We start from the raw sequence: 27,843 nt of genomic DNA on the forward strand, positions 1-27,843 counted from the left end.
ATTAATTAATATATTTATTTTTTTTACCTAACTAGCTTACCACTTTTTCCACATGGTTTCTTCCTTCAGACTCCATGAAATGGTGGACTCTTCTGAAATATTTGGTCAAATTATTCATTCTGTGTATAATAAACAAAGATCAATTTACCACTTTGGCTCAACTTATCCCACTCTCCCCTACTTATTATACAGTTTCCATAATGATGAGGCACCACAATAGGATTTTAACAGTTACAGTATATTTAAACACAGAAGGTCACATCATAAAAAATGTGTTTTGTTTTATGTTATGAAGATAAGGGCCTTAATGAAATAACAACAATAAAGTATATATTTTTAAATGGTTTATTGTCACATACAGGTGCAGTTTTACAGGGTTAGCCATAGTAGTATGGCACCTCCTGGAGTAAATTAGGCTTAAGTGCCTTGCTCATGGGAACATCAACAGGTTTTTCACTTTGGTTGCTCAAGTATTTGAACCAGCAACCTTTCCTTTATTGGCCCAATGCTCTAACCACTAGGCTACCTGCCATCCTAGGCACAAGTAGGCAGAGGTTTTCACAGTGTTACACACATTACAAATATAAGTACAGTATGTACCCTACTATAAATGGGGCAGTGTGATAATTTAAATATGACATTTGATTATGCCATTAACATTGTGAATCCTATGCACCTAAAGTTATTGTGCAAAAGCAAATGTCAACATTAAGAGAAGTTCTGAAGGGAACTTTCAAGAATATTGTGATTTTAAATGTCTTGACATCACAGCTCATCACAGTAGTTCACTGTTTAGTGCAAGGGTCCTGTCTAATACAAAATAAATAACACAGCACAGCACAGCTTCTGTATTAGCGGAGTCTGTGGTGCAGGCAAAAAGTCAACCTCAAGTCATATCAACAGTCCGCCTGGAATGAGGAATGCATGCTACATTTGACTGAGCACAGGTAGGTAGGTACTGTACTTGGGTAGTGACAGCACGTTATCTGGTAAAACTAGACAGTGATTTATAAAATGTGTAAATCCAAAAAAAGAATTAACTTTGGTGGTGAGCTGGTAAATTATTTTCCAATGTGGTACAATAAAATGAAATATGGATGGTGGAGTGATCAAAAGACATGATTGAGTCATTAGTGTGTCTATAGCAACAGTTCTGGATTCCAAAGCTATTCGATCACATTACCATCTTGCCAATCCTAAACCACTTTTCAGTTCCTATGCACTATAGACAGGCCCCGTGGGAGGGAACTTGAGCTGGCACATGTGGTCTCCATATGTTTGATATGTTTTAACTCCATTCCAGCCATGACAAAAAGGCCCGTCCTCCTATAGCTCCTCCCGCCACCAGTCTCCTCTGACGCTCAGATAGGCTAATAACCAATTGATAATTCTACCTTGTAGTTTTCTTGCAACCTACAGTATCAGACCACTACTTATGACACAACTTTGCTTACAATATAGCTACAGTATTTCAAGGGTAAAGGCTCTCGATTGCAACCATTTAATGGCGTTTTGGTTTTGATTTGGTCAAACAGTAAAGTGCATTATCCTCATGATTCCATTAATTAAAGTGTCTGCCCAGCCACTTGACCTGTTCTGCTGAAGCCTGCTGCTGTGATGAACAAGCCACGATGTGCACTCCGGGAGTGTGAAAAAAAGCTTCTTGATTGTATAACATTTCACTGTAACATTTGAAAATTCAATTGCGGGAAATTCATAGATTTAGAAGCAAATGTTGTTCTCAGCTTTCTGTGAGTATACTTTATATTTGTCATCTCTTAATATTGTCTCAATAGCAACTATTTTACAATCAAAATATTAGACATGGCTTTCAGATACGAAGTCCATGAAATGCGCAGTTGCGCATTGACGCATTGTATGTCTGTAGGTTAGCAGTGCTACAATTGTAAAAAAAAAAAAAAAAAAAACTTTACTTTTAGATTAATACATGACTACTAGCAGCGGGTATTATATTTTGTGTTAGTGATCTAGCTAATGTGTTTGAGTTTTCACTGTATCATGCGGTGTATAAATCCCAAAATAATTTAGCCTATGATATTAGTGCACATAAAGATTTAGGCAAATTCATCCCTATTGAACAAACAAAAAAAATAACATTCTGGAGCCCTATTTGAACAGTAAAATATAACAACAATACCCTATCGTCAACTCACAATTCATGACAATCGCTGGATTCGGTTGCACATCAAAATACTGTATGTGGAATCATGCAGTCCTGCTTGTAGATGTCGGATTGAACATGTATTTATTGAATAGCCTAACATCTCAGTAGTTATGGTCCATCTTGGGTTAGTTATAAAAATCTTTGATATGACTACTCCCATAAAAACTCTGGATGGAAACGTGGTTTGTGGCTAATGAGGCAATACAAATGTGATGTGGACTAAAATATAACTAAAATGAAAGGGCATTTAGTTGACTAAAACGTCTCTCTTTTCGTCATTTTAACAATGACTAAATCATTATTCAAATCACAAAAATGTGACTAAGATTTAATGATATTTTAGTCAAAATGACAGACTAGAATGAATCTAAAAAAGAGTGCCAAAATGAACACTGAAGCAAATCTGTCGTGGGGAGGGGCTGGGCGTGTGGGGGCTGGTGGAGCAGTGGGAAGAGGCGGCTGCGGGGATGTTCCAGTATTGGCTTTGGAAGTTGAGAGCAGAGCGAGCGAACCCGGACAGGTGACATTCTCTCTCCCTTTGTCCGTCACTTTCCATGGGTGGGGGCAGGCTCATGCAATTCCTCAGGGAACCATCACTGCAAAAAATAAAAACACACAAGGCCATTAGACTTTATTCATACTTTATGACAGACATGCAAATCTACAAGTAGACTCCATCCATCCATACATAATATAACCCAGTAGTAGTAACTCCATGTCTCTCACCTGGTTATGTCAGCTGGCGCTCCTCTCCAGGCCTGTCTGTACAAGCTCCCAGCCACATCCCCAGCCACCCCAGCTAACCAACGCATGTCTGCAGGCACCTCTGGGATCCACTCCACAATCCTGGAGTACAGGAGAGGGACAACAGAGAGTCAAAGTACTGTCATGTAGCAGTAGGGGGTGCAGTTCTCAACAATTCCCGTGGTGGATTGACTTGCCTATTTTGTGACAATGTCCACTAGGTGGCGGCCCTGTGCAGTGCGTTCAAATTGATTGGGTTTAGTAAGAAACCTCAACCTATTAAATTGTATTTGTCACATGCTTTCAACAATGCAGAGATAAAAAAGACAAATAATATAAAAATAACAACAACATTTCGCTACAATCGCATTAACATCTGCAAACCATGTGTATGTGACAGAAAATCGATTTCAAATACACAATGAGTAAACGACAACTTGGCTATATACACTATATACACAGGGAACCAGTACCAAGTTGATGTGCAGGGGTACGAGGTAATTGAGGTAGATATGTACATATAGGTAGGGATAGAATTACTAGACAACGGGATAGATTAAACGGTAACAGCAGCATATGTGATAAATCAAAAGGGATTAGTACGAAAAGGGTCAAGGAAGATATTCCAGGTAGCTATTGATTAATTATTAAACTAACTATTTAGCAGTCTTATAGCTTAGGGGTGGAAGCTGTCCAGGGTCCTGTTGGTTCCAGACATGGTGCATCGGTACCACAATTTTTAGGGCCTTCCTCTGACTGCCTGGTATAGAGGTCCTGGATGGCAGGATGCTTGGCCCCAGTGGTGTACTGGGACTTACGCACTACCCTCTGTAACACCTTGCGGTCGGATGTTAAGCAGCTGCCACACCAAGCAGTGATGCAACCAGTCAAGATGCTCTCCAAGGTGCAGCTTTATCATTTTTAGAGGATCTGAGTGCCCATGACAAATCTTTTCAGCCTCCTGAGGGGGAAGAGGCATTGTCGTGTCCTCTTCGCGACTCTGTTGGTGTGATGTGGACCATGATAATTCCTTAGTGATGTGGACACTGAGGCACTTGAAGCTCTCGACCTGCTCCACAGTCCTGGAACATATTCCAGTCTGTGCTAGCGAAAAAGTGCTGCAGCGTAGCATCCGCCTCATTGGACCACTTCAATATTTTGCGCTTCACTGGTACTTCCTGTTTGAGTTTTTGCTTGTAAGCACGAAACAGGAGGATAGAGTTATGGTGAGAATTGCCAAATGGAGGGCGAGGGAGAACTCTGAGCGTCTCCGATGCCACCGTTCTGTCCAGCTAGATTTAATTTACCATGTCCTTGTTCGGCCACAACTGAGAGATATAGGATATTACAGTTCTTCAGATCACGTTGATAGGATAGTCTCCAACAGAGCTCATTCAGTTTATTTTCCAGTGATTGCACGTTCGCCAATAGAACAGAGGGTAGTTATTTGGTTGTTGTGGTGGGCTAATGAGGCTGCTGTATGCTAAAGGCTAGTTATGCTAAAGGCTATTACTGGGCTTTTTAGAAGATGATTTATTTGCGTTACTGTTGCCTTTGAGGGCTTGTTAGTTTGTGGAAGGTAGCACTAGTAGTGGTATACAATGTCGTCTTACCTCTTGCCCACTGAGTAGGCTGATACCACAGGTAGTGTGCAGGGCAGGAGCATGTAGGAGGCCACTCTGACCAGCAGCATCTCAGACACCTGAGCATACAGACCAGGCTTCTGCTGGCACGCCTCACAGAACACTACAGTCATAGAGACACAATATGTCACACTTCGCTGATACGGGCACAGCCTCAGATCACTTTCAGTGACACATAATCAATCACATGTCACTGACAATAGCATAGTGACAACACAATGTTATAACTAGGTAACAACAGCTTTTAACAGCTTTGAGCAGAAAATATTGGAAAGTCTAGGTCAGGGATGGGCAACTTTGATGGGGGTGGGGCCGTGGTGGCCACAAAAAAATCTGAACTTGCAGGTCTGCATACATACATCCATGCCCACACATGCAGTCAGAGACAGCCCTAGCCTTTAGGTGGCCGTAAGTTTTTTTTTAATTGGGGGGGGGCCTCCCACCTTGCAAGTGAAACATTTAAGCATCCCCCCTCTTGACAAAGGAGGGGGAAAATAGCATTTTAAGAGCTAAGTTCCTGCAAAACTACACATTCTGCCATGGGGCGTAGAGAAAATGTTGCAGTTTTAAACCACGTTTGCTACAATTCTACACATTTTTCCATGGGGCGGAGAGAAGATTTTGCAGTTTTTAAAGTTTTTATATCTGAGTGACTAACAAAATCAATGGAGGCTCCCTGATCGGTAATTCGACGATGATCATGATTACTGCAAGTTTAGATAGCTGGCTAAACTAGAATTTATCAATCCCCCCCCAAGAATTGCTGACATGGGCTAATTGAGTGACTGCCAGTAGCTAAGTTTCCATCTAATCTGTGACAGATTTTCATGTGAATATTCTAAAATCTGCATAAAACAATATGCGCATTTTCCCACCAGAGATGTGTTTCCATTAAACTGACTTTTTGCGGCTAAAAGACTGGTCATGATGACGTAGCGCACACCATGTCTGCATTTATTAAATTGTACCACCATTTCATGTATCCATCAGCCTGGTGGTGACTTTTTGTCATGCGTCAGGTAATTCATCCGCCTGAATTAAATAGTACCTGCAAAACACCAGTCTCAACGTCAACAGTGAAGAGGCGACTCTGGGATGCTGGCCTTCTAGGCAGAGATGCAAAGAAAAAGCCATATCTCAGACTGGCCAATAAAAAGAAACGATTAAGATGGGCAAAAGAACACAGACAATGGACGGAGGAACTCTGCCTAGAAGGCCAGCATCTCGGAGTCGTCCCTTTACTGTTGACGTTGAGACTGGTGTTTTGCTGGTACTATTTAATGAAGCTGCCAGATGTGTCTGTTTATCAAACTAAACACTTATGTACTTGTCCTCTTGCTCAGTTGTGCACCAGGGACTCCCACTCCTCTTTCTATTCTGGTTAGTGCCAGTTTGTGCTGTTCTGTGAAGGGAGTAGTACACAGCGTTGTACGAGATCTTCTGTTTCTTGGCAATTTCTCACATGGAAAAACCTTCATTTCTCAGAACAATAATAGACTAAAGAGTTACAGAAGAAAGTTCTTTGTTTCTGGCCATTTTGAGCCTGTAATTGAACCCACAAATGCTGAAGCTCCAGATACTGAACTAGTTTCAAGAAGTCCGGTTTTAATGCTTCTTTAATCGAGACAACAGTTTTCAGCTGTGCTAACATAATTGCAAAAGGGTTTTCTAATGATCAATTAGCCTTTCAAAATGATAAACTTGGATTAGCTAACACAACGTGCCATTGGAACACAGGAGTGATGGTTGCTGATAATGGGCTTCTGTATGCCTATGAAGATATTCCATTTAAAAAAATAATCTGTTTCTTTTCTTTCAAAAACAAGGACATTTCTAAGTGACCCCAAACTTTTGAACGGTATATATATACAATTTTTTTGGGGGAAATTGATACGTAGGCCTACAAAATGGCGCGGGACGCAAGTTGCCCATCCCTGGTCTAGGATGACCTCCTATGTACCTTTCTTGATTTGGGTTGGCAGGTTGTCAACAATATGCTCATCCAAACACCAGTGTTGCTTCCTCAGGAGGCGTAGCCGCCAGAACATCCCGTTCTCAGTGGTTTCCATGGCGACGGGCTTGCAGCAGCAGGTGGCTTCTGATAGGTTGGGGCCGGCAGTCGGACACTCCAGCTTTAGCAGATCTGACAACATAAACGATACATTAATAATGTTTGTAATACAACATAGATTAGTTGTTTGTTTAGCACAAAAAACGGTGCGTGGCAACTATGGGGCAAAACAAACAGGGTTGGCTTAGATTGTTTTTGTCTCAATGTTTATTGAAACCATAAATACATTTGCACAATGAGCATCTGTTGTCTCTCAAATACATTGTTACAGTTGTTGGTTAGCTAGCTAGCCATAGTAGCATTGACATGAAATCAGTTAAAACACCTAAAAACAAGAAATGGTAATCAAGATTAAACTAGATGAAACAAGCCACCTACGAGTCCCCACACGACAGCTTCTTGTCATTGTTGCTAGCTATCTGACTGTTCAGAATCATAACAAAGCACGGCTTCTCGCACCATCGATGCGCACACATTTTACTGATGTTGTCAGCCAATCCGTCTATACAAATATTACACCATAAATAAGTGTTGGTTTACCATAATGGAAATGGAAATTAGTGCTGGTTTACTTTACACTTCATTTTGAACCCTGTACAATTGACATCATTGATGCTCACTGCGTATATGTCACAGTAGCTTATGATCTTAGCACAGCCCACTATTACTGTCAAAGGCAACATGGTAATACTCACGGTTCTCCTCAAGAAAGCGAAGGGCGTCCTTGTAGCCACTCTGACATATCTCTGCCATGACCTGTCAAAGAAAACACATAGATCGTACCCATTGAGGTAGGGGATCATAAGCAAGAGGTAAATTGAATAAATATACTGCTCATATAAAAGAGACAGAGGATACCCATAAGGCCGAGATTTTGTTAATCATATAACAACCGATATATAACCACACAAAATACAGGGCAACGGCTCAGACACATTCATCATGTCATGTGTTATAACTATTACAATTTCACTTACTGATTAGCAATCATGTTATTGCTGATACTTTTTGGAGAAATGTCCTCTGGTCTGATGAAACAAAAATAGAACTGTTTGGCAATAATGACCATTGCTATGTTTGGGGGAAAAAAGGAGAGGCTTGCAAACCGAAGAACACCGTCTCCACTGTGAAGCAAGGGGGTGGCAGCATCGTGTTGTGGAGGTGCTTTACTGCAGGAGGGACTGGTACACTTCACTAAATAGATGGCATCATGAGGAAGGAACATTAAGTAGATATATTGAAGCAACATCTCAAGACATCAGTCAGGAAGTTAAAGCTTGGTCGCAAATGGGTCTTCCAAATGGACAATGACCCCAAGCATATTTCCAAAGTTGTGGCTAAATGGCTTAAGAACAACAAAGTCGAGGTATTGGAGTGGCCATCACAAAGCCCTGACCTCAATCCTATAGACAATTTGTGGGCAGAACTGAAAAGGCGTGTGTGAGCAAGGAGGCCTACAAACCTTACTCAATTACACCAGCTCTGTCAGGAGCAATGGGCCAAAATTCATGTTAACCCTTGCAAGGCTGCTGGCCCGCACGGCATCCATAGCCGCTTCCTCAGAGCATGCGCAGACCAGCTGGCTGGTGTGTTTATGGACATATTCAATCGCTCCCTATCTCAGTCTGCAGTTCCCACATGCTTCAAGATGGCCACGATTGTTCCTGTAGCCAAGATATCAAAGATAACTGAACTAGATGACTACCACCCCGTAGCACTCCCTTCTGTCATCATGAAGTGCTTTGAGAGACTAGTCAAGGATCATATCACCTCCACCTTACCTGCCACCCTAGACCCACTTCAGTTTGCATACCGCCCCAGCAGGTCCACAGACGATGCCAGGTGGTGAAGGTAGGAAACAACATCTCCACTTCACTGACCCTCACACTGGGGCCCCACAAGGGTGCCTGCTCAGCCCCCTCCTGTACTCCCTTTTCACCCATGACTGCATGGCCATTCACACCTCCAACTCAATCATCAAGTTTGCAGACGACACAACAATAGTGGGCTTGATTACCAATAACGACAAGACAGCCTACAGGGAGGAGGTGAGGGCACTCGGAGTGTGGTGTCAGGAAAACAACCTCTCACTCAACATCAACAAAACAAAGGAGATGATGGACTTCAGGAAACAGCAGAGGGAGCACCCTCCTATCCACATCAAAGGGACAGTAGTAGAGAAGCTGGAAAGTTTTAAGTTCCTCAGCGTACACATCACAGACAAACTGAAATGGTCCACCCACACAGACAGTGTGGTGAAGAAGGAGCAACAGAGCCTCTTCAACCTCAGGAGGTTGAAGAAATGTGGCTTGTCACCTAAAACCCGGACAAACTTTTACAGATGCATAATTGAGAACCTCCTGTCAGGCTGTATCACTGCCCGGAAAGGCAACTGCACCGCCCTCAACTACAAGGCTCTCCAGAGGGTAGTGCGGTCTGCACAGCGCATCACCGGGGGCAAACCGCCTGCCCTCCAGGACATCTATAGCACCCGATGTCACAGGAAGGCCAAAAAGATCATCAAGGACAACAACCACCCGAGCCACTGCCTGTTCACCCCACTACCATCCAGAAGGTGAGGTCAGTACATGTGCATCATAACTGGGACCGAGAGACTGAAAAACAGCTTCTATCTCAAGGTCATCAGACTGCTAAATAGCAATCACTAACTCAGAGAGGCTGCTGCCTGCATAGAGACTCAAATCATTGACCACTTTAATAAATGGGATCACTAGTCACTTTAAACAATGCCACTTTAATAATGTTTACATATCTAACATTACTCATCTCATATGTATATACTGTATCTTATACCATCTATTGCATCTTGCCTATGCCGCTCGGCCATCGCTCATCCATATATTTATATGTACATATTCTTATTCCATCCCTTTAGATCCCTGTATATTAGGTAGTTGTTGAGGAATTGTTAGATTACTTGTTCGATATTACCGCACTGTCGGAACTAGAAGCACAAGCACTTCGCTACACTCGCATTAACATCTGCTAACCATGTGTATGTGACAAATTACATTTTATTTGATTAAAGTATGGGCATTCGTACACAGCCTGTGTGTGTGTGAAGTTAGTCAGAGTTGGTTAAACACTAGTACATGTGAGGGAAAATGAAGGGTTTAGTTTGTGTGAATGTGTGTGCATGTAATGTAAAGGTCATGTCAAATGTAAAGGCGCCTGAGTCAAAAAAAAAAACACAGTTCCTTATTCTAAGTAGGGCCCCTGCACATGACTCTGTCAGTGGGATTTGTGGCCACAGGGATGACATAATCCTACAACTCCAGAAAACACAACATTCCATGAAGGCAAAAGATGGTGGCAGATCTTGGATTGCAGCAACAATAATAACACAGCGAAAACTAAACTAAGAGACACAGATCAACCTCAAAGAGGGATAAGTTCACCTTGCGCTAAAAGTTGACTCCCATGTCATTTTCCAGACAGTGAAGGAGAATGAGGAACACAGGGAATGTATCAACAATAACAGAAGCCAATAATGTCCTGCCAGTCCTGATCACTGTGGAGTTTGGGAGGGACAGGGCAGGTTAATGTTTAGATAGGAAGTACTGTATGGGTAGTGAAGGTAGGAGGCAGAGTCCGAAGAGGAGACAGGGTAGGGGGAAGTTGGGGTTATACAATTAGGAAATAGGATAGTGGGAGGTCAGGGGTCAAGTTATAAGGTGTCCAGTCACCCATACCAGACCACTAGACTCTCCTATAGAAAAGTAAATAGAATGTTTAGAACCATGGAAAACTACTATTTCATGGGTACCTAAATAAGTTTTTCTTTCAGTCAACTTGGTTCAACATCTCACTATGAAACATGCCCTTATTTGGTTGAAACCTTATTCAATCACGCCTACAGGCCAATCAGAGCTATGTGGGTGTACACCCCCGCGTGTCTATATAACACCCTGCACTGCTCTGGTTTCCTTATTCTTCTATTTGGTTACTATCTGGTTTCTAGCCCGTTAAGCAGATTTCTTACGAAAACTAGCTCTCAACATAACTGTTCTTTTCGGTGTGGGTTACCACCCCACCACGGAGCATCGAGTTCCTTATTTTCTATTTTCAGAAATTCAGCTAACTTCAGCTTCACTTTACCGATTGAAGTTACCTCAGTTAGCTTGTCAGCAGAGCTTCTTGTCATCTGCTAGCTACAGTACACATGTTGCCTGGCTTACAAACAATTGGCTTTGTTAGCTAGCTAGCTGTACTGCTTTAACATCCCACTAATAGCAGATTCCCACAAATGTTTCTACTTCTAGCTCTCCATCAGTTCCCACTGTTCGCGGTTAGCTAGCTGAATTTTTGAGTGTCTTGGCTTGTTAGTGGGCTAACGGCACCACTGGTGTTTTAGCTAGTGTGGGCGCAAACGGTACATATAGGGACAAACATAATACTGTAGAGCAAAGGTGCACATTAGACCACAAGAGGAAGAGGACACACTTAGAGTGCATTTGCCATTCTGGTAAAAACAGGAAACCAAGAAATAACAGACATAATGGCCAAAGCCATAAAATGCATAAATGCTTAGGGTAAAGTGAATTGTCTATTGTAGAGGACAGGAAACCAAAGCAAGGCCATGAGTGCATAGGACAGCTGGACATACCGAGGTCAGAGGGACACACAAAGGAGGGTGTCAGCCAAATGACCAACAGATGGACTATAGACATAGTACATATATCATTCATAGGACACGAAAGGGTCCTGCCACCATTATAATCTAATCATAATCTAATCAAGAGCGGATATAGGCGTTATTGGGCATGAACAAGCAGGAAGCCTGAACTGAAAGATAATGGTGGCAGATGACCTGAGGGAAGTAACTTCATAAACATTTGGAATGGACTCATATGCTGTGTGTGTATAAATACAGAGCCCTGGGAAAGTGTGTGTTCTGCGGAACATCTAGGCTTCTGATATGTTTGTATTAAAAGCCTATATTGAATTCACAAGTTGTTGTAAGTGTTATATTTTGAAACGATTCTCCACGACACTAGCAACCTCTGGGCTAAACCGCAATTCTGGTTTGTTTGACTAGCACGAGCGGTGCTGTTTCTTCAGACAGACACGGTCCACTCACCAGCAGCACGCTCACCAGCAACACGGTGCCTCAGAGCACAGATGTCACTCCAAGCAACGAGCAGCGGAGACTACCTCGGCTTCACCTGGAGGGAAGGGGAAGAAGTGGCACACCTAGTGCTAGGTGCGGGGCTCGAAGATCCAGCAGAGTTCCTTTGACCTTGGCGACCAGAGTCTCCTCGGAGTCCTGTGTGAGGTCACACAAGCTCATTTACACATGGTATAGGTGTTGCACAGGAGCTCCCATCAAGATCCATAAGCCCTCGTTGGGGCGGGTCAACACTACTCTTCCCCAAGTATAGTTCTCAAATAAAGAGCTCCCATCACATCCAGGCCCACGAGCTGAGGGTGATGGTTCAGAATGTTCCCATGCAAAACAATCAACTTCTTGAGGGTGTCATTGTCCGGCCATCAGGTCTGGCAGGGCCCCTGTCTCTTCCACAAGACAGGTTGCCCACATGTGTAGTTGCCCCAAGTGGGGTGACTGCCACAGGGCTCCTCATCCCCACCAAGGGACAGGCGGGTTCCCTTACATCTCACAGAGAGCAGTGGGGCACGAGTCCAGTCTACCCTTGGGTCCCATGCACTATAGACCAGGGATACAGACTACAATTCGCAGGGCCCCCCCCGCTTTTCATGGGAATAGTACAGCGGCCCGAATCCTTAGAGATGAGAAACAGTCTCTGTTGGCCAAAGGAGCCACACACGTGGTGCTGAGGGAGGAAGCTCACCAGGGCTTATTCAGACATTATTTCTTGATCCCCCCCCCCCCCCCCAAAAAAAAGGGGATCCTGGATTTGCAGCACCTCAACAAGTATCTGAAAATCTACAGATTTCGAATGACTGGTTGATCTGACGTGTTGATCTGCATGGACACTCGGGTGCAGGCAACGGAGCACATAGCCCAGCTATTGTCACTCCTGCTCGCTCTAGGCTTCAGGATAAATCGTGCCAAAAGCTTACGCCTTATCGACCCAGCAGAAAATATTTTAGGGATTGTCTCTAGACTCTGTAGCCTGTTGAGCAGCCCTCACCGTGGAGACAGCGACGGCTTTTCGCCACTGTGTTTTGCCCAGCAACATCAGTCACGTAATGGATGTGTCTGAAGCTTCTTGGGCTCATGGCCTCCATGATTGTGGCAGTTCTGCTTGGTCTCCTCCTCATGAGACTTCAAGCAATGGGTGACCTCACTCCACTTGGACCCGTCTCTCCACCAGCACAGGTGCGTGCTTCTCTCTGCAAAGTGTATATCGGCACTTCAATACTGGAAAGATCCATCCCTCTTGACGCGGGGCTGCCCTACTGGGAGAGTCTTCACCGTAAAGAAGTGACAAAGGAGGCATCACTACAGGGATGGGGACAGTCCACGAAGGGCGTACGGTGAACGGCATATGGCCAGACTCTATGAGTACAGCCCATATCAATGTTTTCAAGCTCTATGCTGTGTTACTAGGCCTCACGCACTTCAGTCCATTCTTACAGGGCCAACATGTCCTGATCAGCTCAGACAATACATCTACATTGGCATATATCAACCGACAAGAAGTAACATGCTCCTATCAACTTCACTCTCTAGCGAAAGAGGTCTTGCTCTGGAGCACCGACCATCTGTTGTCTCTCGGAGAAACACATGCCATGTAGACTAAACTGAAGTGCAGATTTACTGTCGTGGGGGAACCCCCTACCAGGGGAGTGGTGACATCATCCTGAAGTCATCAAAGAGGTGTCGGGGCGTTAAGGCAGGGTTGCCATCGATCTGTTCGCATTGCAGGACAATGTGCCCTGTTGCGTGTTCTTCGTGATGAGAGATCACAATGCTCTTCTAGGCGTGAACGCGCTGGCCCACAAGTGGCCAGACGTGCTTCTGTATGCCTTCCCTCCAGTGGGCCTGACCCCCCCTACTCTGAACAGAGTGAGAGCAAACAGTCTATCCCTCATCCTGATAGCTCTGCATTGCCCGGGAAGCCATGGCTGACGGAGATTGTACCTCTCCTGTACGCGCAACCATGGCGCCTCCCACAGCTCAGGGATCTGCTATCCCAAGAGCAAGGCAAAATATTCCACCCTCATCCTGAGCTGATGGATTTCTGAGCCTGACCTGTGAGAGGTCCAACTTAGACTCGGCGGGCTTGCCTCCGAGCGTGGTTGCCACAATTCAGAGCACCACAGCTCCTTCTACAAGAGGTGGAGGGTATTTGAGAGGTTGTGTTCGAGACAAGAGTTGGTGTCCTTTCAGTGTTCCTTCCCTGCCGTTCTCTCCTTCCTACAGGAATTTTTCGACAAGGGCAAGGCGTTAGCGACCTTCATCCGCTCTCGGTTCATCCTTTATGCACTCAGTTTGCCCCTGACTACTCCAAGGTTATGATACAGCCTCACGCTGCATTCATTCCTAAGGTCATTCCCATGACTTATTATAGTCAAGCCACTGACCTCTGTCCCCTCCACCCTCCGCTGTTCTCTTTTCCAGAGCAGCAGTGCCTTAACAAGTTGTGTCCGGTGCGCACACTGCACATCTACATAGACAGTACTAGGCCATTCCGGAGTTGTGACTAACTGTTTGTTTGCTTCAGCAACCCTGCTCTGGGAAGGGCTTTGCCCAAACAATGCATCTCCCAGTGGGTAGTGGAGGCTATCACCAAGGCATACAGTTGTCAGGGATTGCAGTCTCCCCTGGGTGTTCGGGCACATTCCACTATAGGAATTGCCACTGTTCAGAGGCATCTCCGTCTTGGTGATTTGTGTGGCGGATAGTTGAGCTTCCCCTCACAACTTGGTGAGGTTATTTCACCTGGACGTTACTGCGCCTTCCCTGGTGCACACAATCCTTGGTGCTGGAGCTGAGTAGGGTGGATCAGGTACATTACCATGTACCAAAACGGGCTTCTCAGGATACTGACTATTGGCAATCGGTGCATTTTGCAAGTATCCCATAGTGAGATGTCGAACCGATTACCGGTTACAGTATGTAACCCCAGTTCAGTGTAGGAGATGAGGGAGACATCTCACCAGATTGCACTTGTCTAAGAGGTAGTTCTGAGAATGAGGAAACCAGAGCAGTGCAGGGTGTTATATAGACATGCAATGCATACACCCACAAAGCTCTGATTGGCCTGTTAGGCATGACTGAATAAAACTTTAACCAATGACCCGCAGAAGAGGGCGTGTCCCATAGTGAGATGCCTCCCTCGACTCTTTCAGGGAACCCGGAGTTACACACCGTAACCCAAACATTTCATAACACATTCATAACCCATACATAAGGCATTTACAAGCAGTCATAAACAACCCATCTAATGAATGGGACTAAGGAGCATCCTGATCCTCCATCCTACCTTCGGCAACAGGGCCTACATAAGGACTTCATAACACATTCATAACACATAAATAACACATTGGTAAGCAGTCATAGCGGGCGTCCTACACTCTTAAAAAAATGGGTTGCAAAAGGGTTTTTCGGCTGTCCTCATAGGAGAACCCTTTTTGGTTCCAGGTCGAACCCTCTGTGGAAAGGGTTCTACATGGAACCCAAAATGGTTCTACTTGGAACTAAAAAGGTTTCTTCAAAGAGTCCTATGTGGACAGCCGAAGAACCCGTTTAGGTTCTAGATAGAAGAAAAGGTGCTAAGTGTGTACCTTGGGTTCTGGGGGGAACAGGGCCTTGCTGAGGCGGTACATGTTGCTCAGGTTCAACCGGATGGAGGTGTTGGTGAAACGAAGCTCGTGGAAGTTGAAGGAGGTGTCCCGGGGACAGATGTCGCTTTCGCCTGAGAACGGAGAGATGGTGATGGTGTTCTTCAGCTCTGACTGAGGAAGGTTGTCACTGATCCCCCCATCCACATAACGCTGGAGAGAGAAGAGGGGGGAGAGAGGGAGGAGGGAAAGCGAAAGTGAGAATACTTGGGTGTTTTTGGAACCATGCACAACTTACATCAGGACCACAGCCTCTCCACAGAACAAGACCCCGGGCATACTGTGGTCAAGATGTCTCAGGGCTGACAGAGATGACTGTTCTACATCTCTTGTACAGTATAAAGGCTACCAACTTAGAATGAATGTCAGATAAATCTTCTCTAAGAGGCAAGACAAATCAATATAGCTGTTAAAGAATCCCCCTACCAAGGGCGCTATATCACTGTTTTGTGTAAGCATTTGTTTATTTGCTTTCTGGAGCTGCGCTGTCTGAATTTCACCCATCCTCACCCTTCGTCCCCCTCACCTGAGATATCAATATCTCCTCCAGTTCATGGCTTCAGCCAATCAGACAATAGCCATGTGTCTCAAATCTTTGCACGTTCTAGCCCTGCAGTCTCTCCAGGCCCTGATTGGCTAGCCAGCCTTACTCACGCTCTCCAAGGGAGTAAATATTGCTCGTACCTAAACTATGTTATTCCAGTCTGTGAGTGTGGGTGAACAGATGTGCATACGATTTGTGACTACAAAGTAAGTTGATGTCGCTGTTGTCATTGTAGTATGTACTAGAGTAGCAGTATTCCATGTAGTTCTCATTCCTGTTATTATTATGTTACTACTGATATTGTATGCAATGACGAGTCCTTGCTCTTGTGTGTTGCTGTGCAACTATTTGTATAACATACAGTCCTTGTCATTAGTTTTACTGTGCTATTGCCACGCTAGTCATTCATCTGGTGTTACTATGTAATACATGGTTATTAGGTCATTGTTAGGTACAGTCCTTGTTGTTTAATCCCATACCCCATTATATCGTGCTCTGAAAATATCTATTCAGGACAGTATATTTCTCCTGTATAGCATATTTACTCCCTCTCTATTTCTGTCCATTACAGAACCATACCCATGTACATCTTCTCCTGTGTATGATTAAAGTTCCTGTGTGTGTTGACTCTGGGCTGTTTTATTCCCTCTAACCGGGGGAGGTGTGTTAGTGAGTCACAAACCAGTAAAATATGTAGAGCCGGGTCACTCTCTTTCAATTGCCCTGTGCTCGATACAGAAATGGATCAAGCTCATAGGCCATTAAAGCACTGACAGATACCCCTAGGTATTTTGAGGAGAGAGGAAGTAAATAATAGTATTTGGAAAATACATTATAAATATTGGTTGACTGCCTCCGCCTATCTTCTGCTAAAAATAACATGTCACTTAACCCAACTCGGTTGTCACTGAAATCGAATGAGGGCATATTAGGTGTGGCGTGTCAGCAGAAGATTTCCCCTAAACCAGCTTCTCCTCACTGTCAAATCATGACCAAACAGACCGACAGTACTATTTGGAGAATTAATCAACTTTGCCAGTCTTATGTAATTGCACGATGCAGCTCCATTTCAAGTACAGATTTGTGAATTAATTGAAATGTTTCTAGTGTAAAACACTTAGAACATCTGAGGGAAAAAAAGGATATCAGTTCCAAAACCAGATTAAGACTCAATTTGGCAGTGAGGTTGGCAAAAACATTGAGTTGTTAGTTGACCTGAAATGCACCTAGATCTATTTTTCTGGATCTTTGTAAAATTTGGACCCATTTTGAGTCCCACATAATCGTGTGTTCTCTACTCCCACCATTAATCCACAGATAAAAGGGAAGGCCTAGTTAGTTTCTAGTAATCTCTCCTCCTTCAGTCTTCTTCTGTGGGCTTTACATGGCGGTTGGTAACCAACCTGGCTACACAGACGCTCATTGACGCGTGCGAGCAGTTTAGATGAAATGATTGAATAACATGCATGTGTACATTTATTTTGCAGCCCATGCAACGCAGGCGGTGTGGTCAGCATATTAGACAGGTCTGTGTGTTAATGTGTTCAGTCACAGTGTAGACTTGGCCCTGAGCCAGAATGGTACGAGAGAGAGAATACCTAAATAGGTCAGTGCTATATGGTAGTTGATGTTTTGTAGGACTGCGCTCCTATGTCCTAGTGACTCAGTTTAGAATGGAGCCACCCTGGACTTCCTGGTCCAAATCTGCTGAAGCCAGAAGCCAGTCTGGAAGTACACTATATATACAAAAGTATGTGGACACCCATTAGAATTTGTGGATTTGGCTATTTCAGCTACTTGGTGACAAGTGTATAAAATCGAGCACACCGCCATGCAATCTCCATAGACAAACATTGGAATTAGAATGGCCTTACTGACGAGCTCAGTGACTTTCAATATGGCACCGTCATAGGACGCCACCTTTCCAACAAGTCAGTTCATCAAATGTCTGCCCTGCCAGAGCTGACCGGTCAACTGTATGAATGAATTACTGAAATGTTATTTTTGTGTCAAATCGCCAATTGGCAACCCATCCCTTATGGGATTAATTGACACATAAACAAACATTACAAAAATTCACTATGGTAATTAAATGATAACTCTTCTTCCTGTGTTCTCTGCATTGGGTATCGCATAAAGAGTGAAAAAGAAATGTACGGTAAAAATCAAAACATAATAGTAAATAAGGTTATCCAAGCAATAATTACATCCCTAGAGCAGTAAAATAATATACATACATACATACATACTGTACATATACACATGCATACATACATACATATACACATGCATACATACATACATACATACATACATACATACATATACACATGCATACATACATACATACATATACACATACATACATACATACATACATACTGTACATACACACTGTACATATACACATGCATACATGCATACATACATACATACATACATACATACATACATACATACATACATACATATACACATGCATACATGCATACATACATACATACATACATACATACATACATATACACATGCATACATACATACATACATACATACATACATACATAGATACATACATACATACTGTACATACACACTGTACATATACACATGCATACATACATACATACATATACACATGCATACATACATATACACATGCATACATGCATACATACATACATACATACATACATACATACATACATACATATACACATGCATACATACATACATACATACATACATACATACATACATACATACATACATACATACTGTACATACACACTGTACATATACACATGCATACATGCATACATACATACATACATATACAGATAAATAAATACAGAAAAAAAAAGAAACAGAAGTAATTTCAACCCAGTCTGGCACAAAGAGAATATTAATATGGGAGACAAGCCTATACACAATCTATAAACACACATGCCATTTACCACATAGAAGCAACATATTTTTACAAGTTAATTATAGTTGGCCCATTTTTCGTTTATTCCAGGCTTTATCTAAATAATCCTCAAACGGAAATACACTATATGTGCTGTTATTGGGAAGTGGAAAATTCTAGGAGCAACCAACGGCTCAGCCGCGAAGTGGTAGGCCACACAAGCTCACAGAACGGGACCGCCGAGTGCTGAAGCACGTAGTGCATAGAAATTGTCTGTCCTTGGTTGCAACACACACCACCGAGTTCCAAACTGCCTCTGGAAGCAAAGTCGGCACAAAAACTGTTCATCTGGAGCTTCATGAAAAGCTCCATGGCCGAGCATCCGCACACAAGCCTAAGTTCACCTTGCGCAACACCAAGCGTTGGTTGGAGTGCTGTAAAGCTCACCGCCATTGGATTCTGGAGCAGTGGAAATCACGCTTCACCATCTGGCAGTCCGAAGGACGAATTTGTCTTTGGCAGATGCCAGGAGAACACTACCTGCCTCAATGTATAGTGCCAACTGTAAAGTTTGGTGGAGGATGAATAATGGTCTGAGGCTGTTTTTATGGTTTGGGCTAGGCACCTTAGTTCCAGTGAGGGAAATCTTAATTCCTGTTTCAGCATGACAATGCCCCCGTTTACAAAGTGAGGTCCATAGGGAAATGGTTTGTAGAGATCGGTGTGGAAGAACTTGACTTGCCTGCACAGAGCCCTGACCTTAACTCTATCAAACACCTTTGGGATGAATTGGAACGCCGACTGCGAGCCAGGCCTAACCGCCCAACATCAGTGGAAGCAAGTCCCCTCAGCAATGTTCCAACATCGGTTGAAAGCCTTCCCAAAAAAGTGGAGGCTGTTATAGCAGCAGGGGTGGGGCAACTCCAAATTAAAGCCCATGACGAGCAGGTGTCCACGTACTTTTGGTCATGTAGTGTGTATATATGTATATATATATATATATATATATATATATATATATATATATATATATATATATATATATATACATAAAATACACCACTGACCTGCCAAGGAAAATGGTCCACGGGCTGATTAGCTACTAGGGTAAGGTATATTGACAAATGGACAAGTACCAGAGTGCATACACAGACCGACAGACAGACAGACAGAAATACACACGAACAGAAACATTGTGCAACACTTGAACCTATAGCCTCCTTATGACTATGACCTGAGCAATAAAGGCATCTTAAAGACCATAATAAACTCAGTCCAACATTTGCTGATTTTTCTTAGAAAATAAGGAAACTGTGTTCAAGGAAACATAAGAAAGCAGTTGAGGCATTAGGGCCTTGGGCACTTACCACTCCTTGGAAGGATGGGGGGATCAGGCCACAGTATATGGGGATGAAACAGCTACACAGCAGCGCCTGTAGACACACCAGAGAGAGATGTTACACAGTCCAACCCATACAACTAATGTACACAGTCAATGGCAAAGCCAGTAGCTGAAAGGACAAATATTTCTGGGATATGTATGGGATATGGAAAAACTCTCAAGTGCTCAGGGGGTGTTCAGGGCCCATATTCACAACGTTTCATAGTAGGAGTGCTGATCTACGATCAGGTCCCAACTCCAATCCATTATGATTTAAGTGGCAAAACCGATCCTAGATCAGTACTCCTACTCGGATATGTTTTGTGAATAGCAGCCCAGGTGGGTTGAGTGAGGACACTGACCTGGATGAGCTCCTCCTTGGACTTGAACTCGGACACGATGACGTTTTGTCCATCAGACACGCGAGTGAGTGACACACACAGCCTCCCGGAGGCGAGTGTGTGAGCGTTGGCGGGCAGGTCGCGCTCCAGGCCCGACCTGATGATCTTGAGCGGGTTGAAGGAGGGGTGGAGGGGACCCAGGTTACGCTTCCGGGCATCCATGACCGTTTCGATCACATCCTCACAGCACTTAGCTAGAGGAGGGGAGGGACGGAGAGACAGTCTGTTAGTTGTGTTAGGGCCTTCCATTGGGATGAATTGGATAATTGTTTTATTCAAAGGAAAATTGATTCTCAAGGGCACTAGACAGTGATCTGTAGCTCACAAAAAAAATATTTCTCCACCAGTTTCACTTATTTACTGCCCTGCACCTGTCCTGAGCTAGTTATGTGTGTTCATGTTATCTACACTTCGATGGAATGGATCTAAAGACTTTTATGCTCACAGACAGAGTTCTAGTAAAGAAAATCTATTAGTGATAAGAAACTAATGAAGTAGTGTAATAGTTTATCAAATGGCCACCTATTTGCAGTGGCCCCCTTCTTTGCACTGACTCTCTTGCAGTGGCTCTATGCACACTCACTGGACTCACCCACACACTCACACATACTACAGTGACACACAAACAAACACACACACATACACACACACACACACACACACACACACACACACACACACACACACACACACACACACACACACACACACACACACACACACACACAAACACACTACATTTGCTCTAACACTCACACATAGACACACTTTCACACGCTGCTACACTGTTTATTATCTATTCTGATTGCCTAGCCACTTTTACCCCTACCTACATGTACATATCACCTAAATCACCTCAACTACCTCGGTACCGGTACTCTTTTTACAGTTGAAGGCGGAAGTTTACATACACCTTAGCCAAATACATTTAAACTCAGTATTTCACAATTCCTGACCTTTAATCCTAGTAAACATTCCCTGTCTTAGGTTAGTTAGGATCACCACTTTATTTTAAGAATGTGGAATGTCAGAAAAGTAGTAGGATAATGATTTATTTCTGATTCGCTTTCATCACATTCCCAGTGAAGTTTACATACACTCAATTAGTATTTGGTAGCATTGCCTTTAAATTGTTTAACTTGGGTCAAATGTTTCGGATAGCCTTCCACAAGCTTCTCACAATAAGTTGGGTGAATTTTGGTCCATTCCTCCTGACAGAGCAGGTGTAACTGATTCAGGGTTGTAGGCCTCCTTGCTCGCACATGCTTTTAAGTTCTGCCCACAAATGTTCTATTGCTTTGTGATGGCCACTCCAGTTTTGCTCAAATGCTGCCATCTATCCACGGTTTTTGGTTTGGGTAGGCTTTAATAAGTGGGAACAACATCTCCTATACACTTCCTGATGAACTCAGTCACTGTGACCATTGATAAGTCAATGTAATTCTCAGAGGCAACCCGGAACATATCCCAGTTCTCGTGATCAAAACACTCTTGAAGCATGGATTCCGATTGGTCAGACCACCATTGAATAGACCTTAGCATGGGTACTTCCTGTTTGAGTGTCTGCCTATAGGAAGGGAGGAGCAGAATGGATCTGATTTGCCGAATGGAGGGAGAGTAACAATGGTTGAGAGTTTTTGAACTGCACTTACTACACGCAATGTGTTGGAACTTCGGTAGCGTTTTCCTCAAAGTTGCATTGTTAAATCCCCAGCTACAATAAATGTGTCCTCAGTATATGTGGTTTCCATTTTGCACAAAGTCCAGTGTAGTTCCTTGAGGGCCTTCGTGGTATCGGCTTGAGGGGAAATATACACGGCTATGACTATAACAGAAAAAAAAACTCTTTGGAGGTAATACGGTCTGCATTTGATTGTGAGGTATTCTAGGTCGGGTGAACCAAAGGACTTGAGTTCCTGTACGTTATCACAATCACAACATCAGTAGTTAATCATGAAACATACACCACCGCCTATCTTTCTCCCAGAGAGTTCTTTATTCCTGTCTGCGCGATGTACTGAGAACCCAGCTGGCTGTATGGACGGGGAAAGTATATCCAGAGAGAGCCATGATTCCGTGAAACAGAGTATGTTGCAGTCCCTGATGTCTCTCTTGAAGGAGATCCTCGCCCTGAGCTCATCTACTTTATTGTCCAGGGACTGAACATTAGCGAGTAATATACTTGGAGGCAGTAGATGGTGTGCATGCATCCTGAGTCAGACTAGAAATACACTCCTCTTCTCCGCTGGCGGAGTCTTGGAACAGCCTCTGGGATAAGTTCAATTGTCCTGGGGGGTACGAACAAAGGATACAATTTAGGAAAGTCGTATTTTGGGAAAGTCGTATTTTGGGAATGTTGTACCCCTACCTACATGTACAAATTACCTTGACTAACCTGTACCCCCGCACATTGCTGTACCCCCGCACTTTGACTCTGTACCGGTACCCCCTGTATATAGCCTCGGAATTGTTATTTTATTGTGTTACTTATTATTTTATTATTTACTTTAGTTTATTTAGTAAACATTTTCTTAACTCTATTTCTTGGTGCATTGTTGGTTAAGGGCTTGTAAGTAAGCATTTGACGGTAAGGTTGTATTCGGCACATGTGACAAATAACATTTTATTTCATTTCTGGTCGTAATCGCCTCTCTGATATCCAAAAGTTATTTTTGGCTGTATGTATTGTAATAACACAAAATAATGTTCTGGGCTAAAAATGTAAGAAATAACACGCAAAAAAAACAAAACACTTGCAAAGTTGCTTAGGAGCTAGAAGCAGAGCTGTCTGCGCCATCCATTGTACTTCAGGAATGATGTTCAAACCCCTGCTCATATGAAACCTCTCGCCTGGATGAATCAATTGATCCACACCAGTCACTCTCCTCCATTCTCACCTACCACAGTTACTGTTGGCTGGCTGAGTTAGCGCTTTATAGTCTATGCAAGCACTATTTTGAATATCTCATTTATTCAATTGTTATAACCTACTGACTCGCTTTATGAATAAATGCTGAACATGCTGCCAAGCAATTGTGATCCCAACAAGGGCCCCTGTTTATAGTGTCTTTAGGCTATCCAGGGCTTTTTTTAATTCCAAGACCAAAAATACTAGACATGTACACTATTGTATTTCACCTTTCAGGAATCTCTGTGATTCAACCTCTCCCCGGATTACACAAAAATTAATACCACTAGTCACCGCAGCTGAGTCCCTGACCAGAGCTCCCCTTTGCATGCACATAAAAACATATTTTGGTATCTGTACATCTCCTTTACTGTGAGATGAAGGCAGGCTACCTGTATTTCCCTTGCCTGTCCTTTGCTCTGAATTTGTAGTTCCTGTATAACATCGCCATCGAGTAAAGCTGAAACAATTCAAATGGGCTGTGGGCCTGTGTTCGGTACAGCTACATGTTCAACACAGCTCAACTGTCATGACCTGTGCAATTAACCCCTCCCTACTACATGGGGTGATGTACTTGTTGTCGGTGATATAAAAGTTGGTGTTGATGGGGTCACAATAGTGCATTGCCTGTCAAGTCTCCTCACCTCTGATTGGTCAGTTCAGTGGAGCCACATCCTTATCTGGTCATAACTGGAAAAGGGGAGGTGTAGTTGAGCGAGCTTGAGGCTTTTATGGTCTGTGCCTGTTAGCTTGTAACATGATGAGAGAGAGTGAGAAAGGGCCTGGAAGATATCTGTAAGATATTTTATCTAAAACCGTAAATGTATTTGGAGAGTTTTTTGGCCACTGGGCCTAAACACAAACATTCATGAACACATGAAAAAAAGTATTGTCTACATCAAAAAATGTAATTTTTCTCCATAAAATTGCTGCAGAAAGATTTTACACAATTTTACATTTTGGAGAGGTTTTTGACGCTTTGGTATGGACAAAAGCACATACAGTCAGATTGGTATAAGATATCTGTATAATGTTATCCCGACGCATGTTGACAAGATGTTGTAGAATCACTGGAAAGGGATATTGACCAGCTGAGCATCTTTGAATAGTCACCTCAGTATACAGCTCAATGAACAAACCAGGCGTTTTGTTATATTTCAGTCTCCTGTGATATGCTGTATATAAACTCAATGCAAGCTCAAAATGGAATACATTTCATCTCTATATCATACATGGTACAGGTGTATTCTTCAATTTAAGCCCATAACCGTGTGTGAGGTGTATACTCTTGTCTCAAAGTAGATTTGTTTAAGACTACCAAGAAACGCTCTCTGCGGACCCCTGTTGAAGCACACCGCGGTAAGAGGTTCATGACTCCTATATTGACTGTTCACTCTATAAGTCAAATACATATTTATTTTTTCACTGGTCGCGTACACGTGTTTAGCAGATGTTATTGCAGGTGTAGCGAAATGTCTCCCTCTATTACTCTTCCACACTTTCTTTCAATCTCTCACCCTCTTTTAACACTCTCTCTCATTTAAACATGATACAACTGGGACAGGTATGGACTGATTCCAAGAAACCTGGCAGGCTACTACCTTCGTCTCTTGACTATAAGGTTATTGGGTTCAAAATAAAGAGAAAGTGGAAAAGGCCAGGTATCGCACAGACACTCGGCTAAGAACTACTCTCTAAGTCAGTTCTATGTGATGCAAGGTTATATTTACTCTTAATCGCGATTGTGTGTGTGCCCCTAGTCAGCGAGATCCATCACTACCATTGGAAGGCCTCTGATCCAGAGGACCAATAGGTCAATAGTCCTTTAACTGACCATTTATCAGTGGTGATATGATCAATGAGTGGTAGACTACCATATTTCTACACAGGCAGGTATTTTGGCTCAATTATAAATCATTTGCAGTTTATAACATGAGAAAAATGTAGCCTATTTTAAAATTCTAAATTCAACCTATAACACCAGTATAATCACCTATCTATTACATAGGAGCAAAGCTTCCAGCATTGTTAGTCATTTCACCCCATGTGTTAAGACCATAAATTATTGTTCTTGAAAATTAATTTGACTGCTAATCTGAAGTTGCCCTAAACACATGAAAGGGAGGACTACCCCTTGTGTGTAAAAGTCCCCCTCCAGGCAATCAACTGATGACAGGAACTGGTCAAATCAAGGGCCAGCGTACAGTAGGGTACTGTAGCCTACCTATGGATGCCTGGCTGGCGAGCATCGAGGCAGAGAGGGAACCGGCTGAAGCCCCGTAGATCTTGGCGGCTCCTTTGATAAGGTAAGGCGCTTGTTCCGACAGGCAGCTGGCCACTCCGATGTGATAGATCCCCAGGAACCCGCAGCCGGCAAATGACAGATTCCATTCCTTCGTTAGGTCGAACATCCCTGGTGGACAGTCTTTAACGAGGACCTACACGTTTGGGTAAATAAGCTCTTTATAATCACTCCAAAATGTTAACTTTTTTCACTGTTGAATGTCAACAACAGTTCCGAAAGATATTGGAATAGAGGACGGCTCAAACTAGCGCACACTAGCCAGTCTACTCTTCTTGTGCAATGTACGAAGACACGGACATGCATCAATTGAGAATCGCCGGAGCGCTGAACTACCCGGTTCTAGAACAGGGCAGGTCTGGCCAATCTTTATAAAGAGGCATAGTCTTATTTTAGGAGGAGCCACGCCTCACACTCTGAATTGGAAATAAATGAAAGAGAGGTGCAGTCAATTAATTAATGTATGTTATATTCTAATCTGTATATTTGTTTAACCTGCCTGCTATTACTGTGACATGTCGAACCTTATTAACCGATTTGAGTAGCCATATGATCATATGCGGTCAATTGAGCCGAGACTCGCAAAACCAAGTCAAGCCACCCGCGCTTCAGGTTCCTCCTGAATTTGTGCGTGAATACACAACACTATACGGTATCGCGTGTTTTCAGGTAGGGAAATTAAGCGGGGCAAGATCAGGTCGGACCATTCTTGCTAATGAGAGAGCAGAAAGCGTGTGAACAACAGGCACAACTCCGATATAAAGTATTTTTTCGCAAAGTTGCCGGGATGTTACGTAGCCTATTTATATCAGTATACTCGTAACAACGTAATCATTACGAAACTCATATTCGATCAAACAAGTAGTGACGTTACCTTTGATACAGGAGCCCCAAGGCATGCCTCGAAATCGTTAAGCATCTAACACCTCAATCACATCTACAGTGTCAGGCTCAAAATGGTACACAGAATCATATGGATATGTGTGCAACAAAAGTTCAACATTCACCTTCTGCTACTATTTCTGTCAAGCCATCTATCTACACATACCTTTTGATGCATGCATTCGATAAATCCAACATATGCACCACACAGAACGCTGTAACGCAATGCTGCAAGGCAAACACATCTTCCATTGGAAATGAATGTGCATCTATATATATATATATATATATATATATATATATATATATATATATATATATATATATATATATATATATACATATACACACATACATGTATGTGTATGTGGACACACCGTCAAATGTGTGGTTTTGGCTATTTCAGCCACACTTGTGGCTGACAGGTGTATAAAATCGAGCACACATCCATGCAATCTCCATAGACAGACATTGGAAGTAGAATGGCCTTACTGAAGAGCTCAGTGACTTTCACGCTTCAAAAACACCTACAGCGTCCTTGTGCAAAATACGAAATGGTACACAGCATCATATGGATATGTGTGCATATCGTTGCAGAGGCAGTTGCAGTGCGTTTGGTGTGTATGCGTAGACGGTTTGACAGAAATGGTAGCAGAAGGAGAATGTTGAACTTTTGTTGCACACATATCCAGATGATGCTGCGTGCAATCTTGCGCAAAAACTCTGTCGGTGTGTTCGAAGCGTAAGAAAGCCTCTGTTTTCCATCACTACAAATAAGCCTCACACAGAAAATGATCTGTAATCTTTGGTTGTTGACCAAATTCAACGCTCTCATTGACCTCCATGCAAAAACTCCTGGCTTGGTGAGCGAAAAAAACGTATACAAAGATTTGGGGCCTAGTTATCAAATCAAATGTTATTTGTCACACGCACTGAACACAACATGTATAAAGACTTTGCCATGAAATGTTAATTTACGAGCCCTTTCCCAGCAAGAGTTAAAAAGTAAGACACATTTCCTAAATAAAAAAAGGGATAAAATAATAAAAATAACAATAAAATAACAATAATGAGGCAATATACA

The 27,843-nt window shown here is 43.0% G+C and overlaps 1 protein-coding gene across 2 annotated transcripts; it reads right to left on the reverse strand.

Annotated features, from left to right (window-relative positions):
* Positions 1–331: 331 nt before the first annotated feature.
* Positions 332–26,238, reverse strand: LOC139378664 (patatin-like phospholipase domain-containing protein 2). 2 transcript variants are annotated; one of them, XR_011628315.1, is made up of 10 exons: positions 25,800–26,238; positions 20,629–20,861; positions 20,253–20,318; positions 15,377–15,586; positions 7,339–7,399; positions 6,533–6,715; positions 4,543–4,675; positions 2,912–3,031; positions 1,864–2,781; positions 332–1,461 (listed from the first exon to the last, which is right to left on the reverse strand). XR_011628315.1 is itself a non-coding variant. In XM_071121048.1 (9 exons), the coding sequence occupies exons 1-9, from the start codon at positions 25,984–25,986 to the stop codon at positions 2,553–2,555; spliced, it is 1,422 nt and encodes a 473-aa protein (XP_070977149.1). In that variant the 5' UTR covers positions 25,987–26,213; the 3' UTR covers positions 342–2,552. The 2 variants fall into 2 exon arrangements, 1 of the variants encoding a protein (XP_070977149.1); XM_071121048.1 differs by having other exon boundaries at positions 342–2,781; positions 25,800–26,213.
* Positions 26,239–27,843: the final 1,605 nt, after the last annotated feature.

The sequence above is a fragment of the Oncorhynchus clarkii genome, chromosome 21, assembly GCF_045791955.1.
Source record: "Oncorhynchus clarkii lewisi isolate Uvic-CL-2024 chromosome 21, UVic_Ocla_1.0, whole genome shotgun sequence".
NCBI classification, from domain to species: Eukaryota; Metazoa; Chordata; class Actinopteri; order Salmoniformes; family Salmonidae; genus Oncorhynchus; species Oncorhynchus clarkii.

Excerpts from the sequence above, each read along its gene's own strand:
- LOC139378664 (XM_071121048.1), bottom strand. The coding sequence starts at position 25,986 with ATGTTCGACCTAACGAAGGAATGGAATCTGTCATTTGCCGGCTGCGGG. Across the intron at positions 15,587-20,252 it reads CCCCATCCTTCCAAGGAGTG|CGTTATGTGGATGGGGGGAT; the intron begins GTAAGTGCCCAA and ends TTCTCTCTCCAG. Across the intron at positions 4,676-6,532 it reads GCCAACCCAAATCAAGAAAG|TGTTCTGTGAGGCGTGCCAG; the intron begins GTACATAGGAGG and ends CTATGACTGTAG.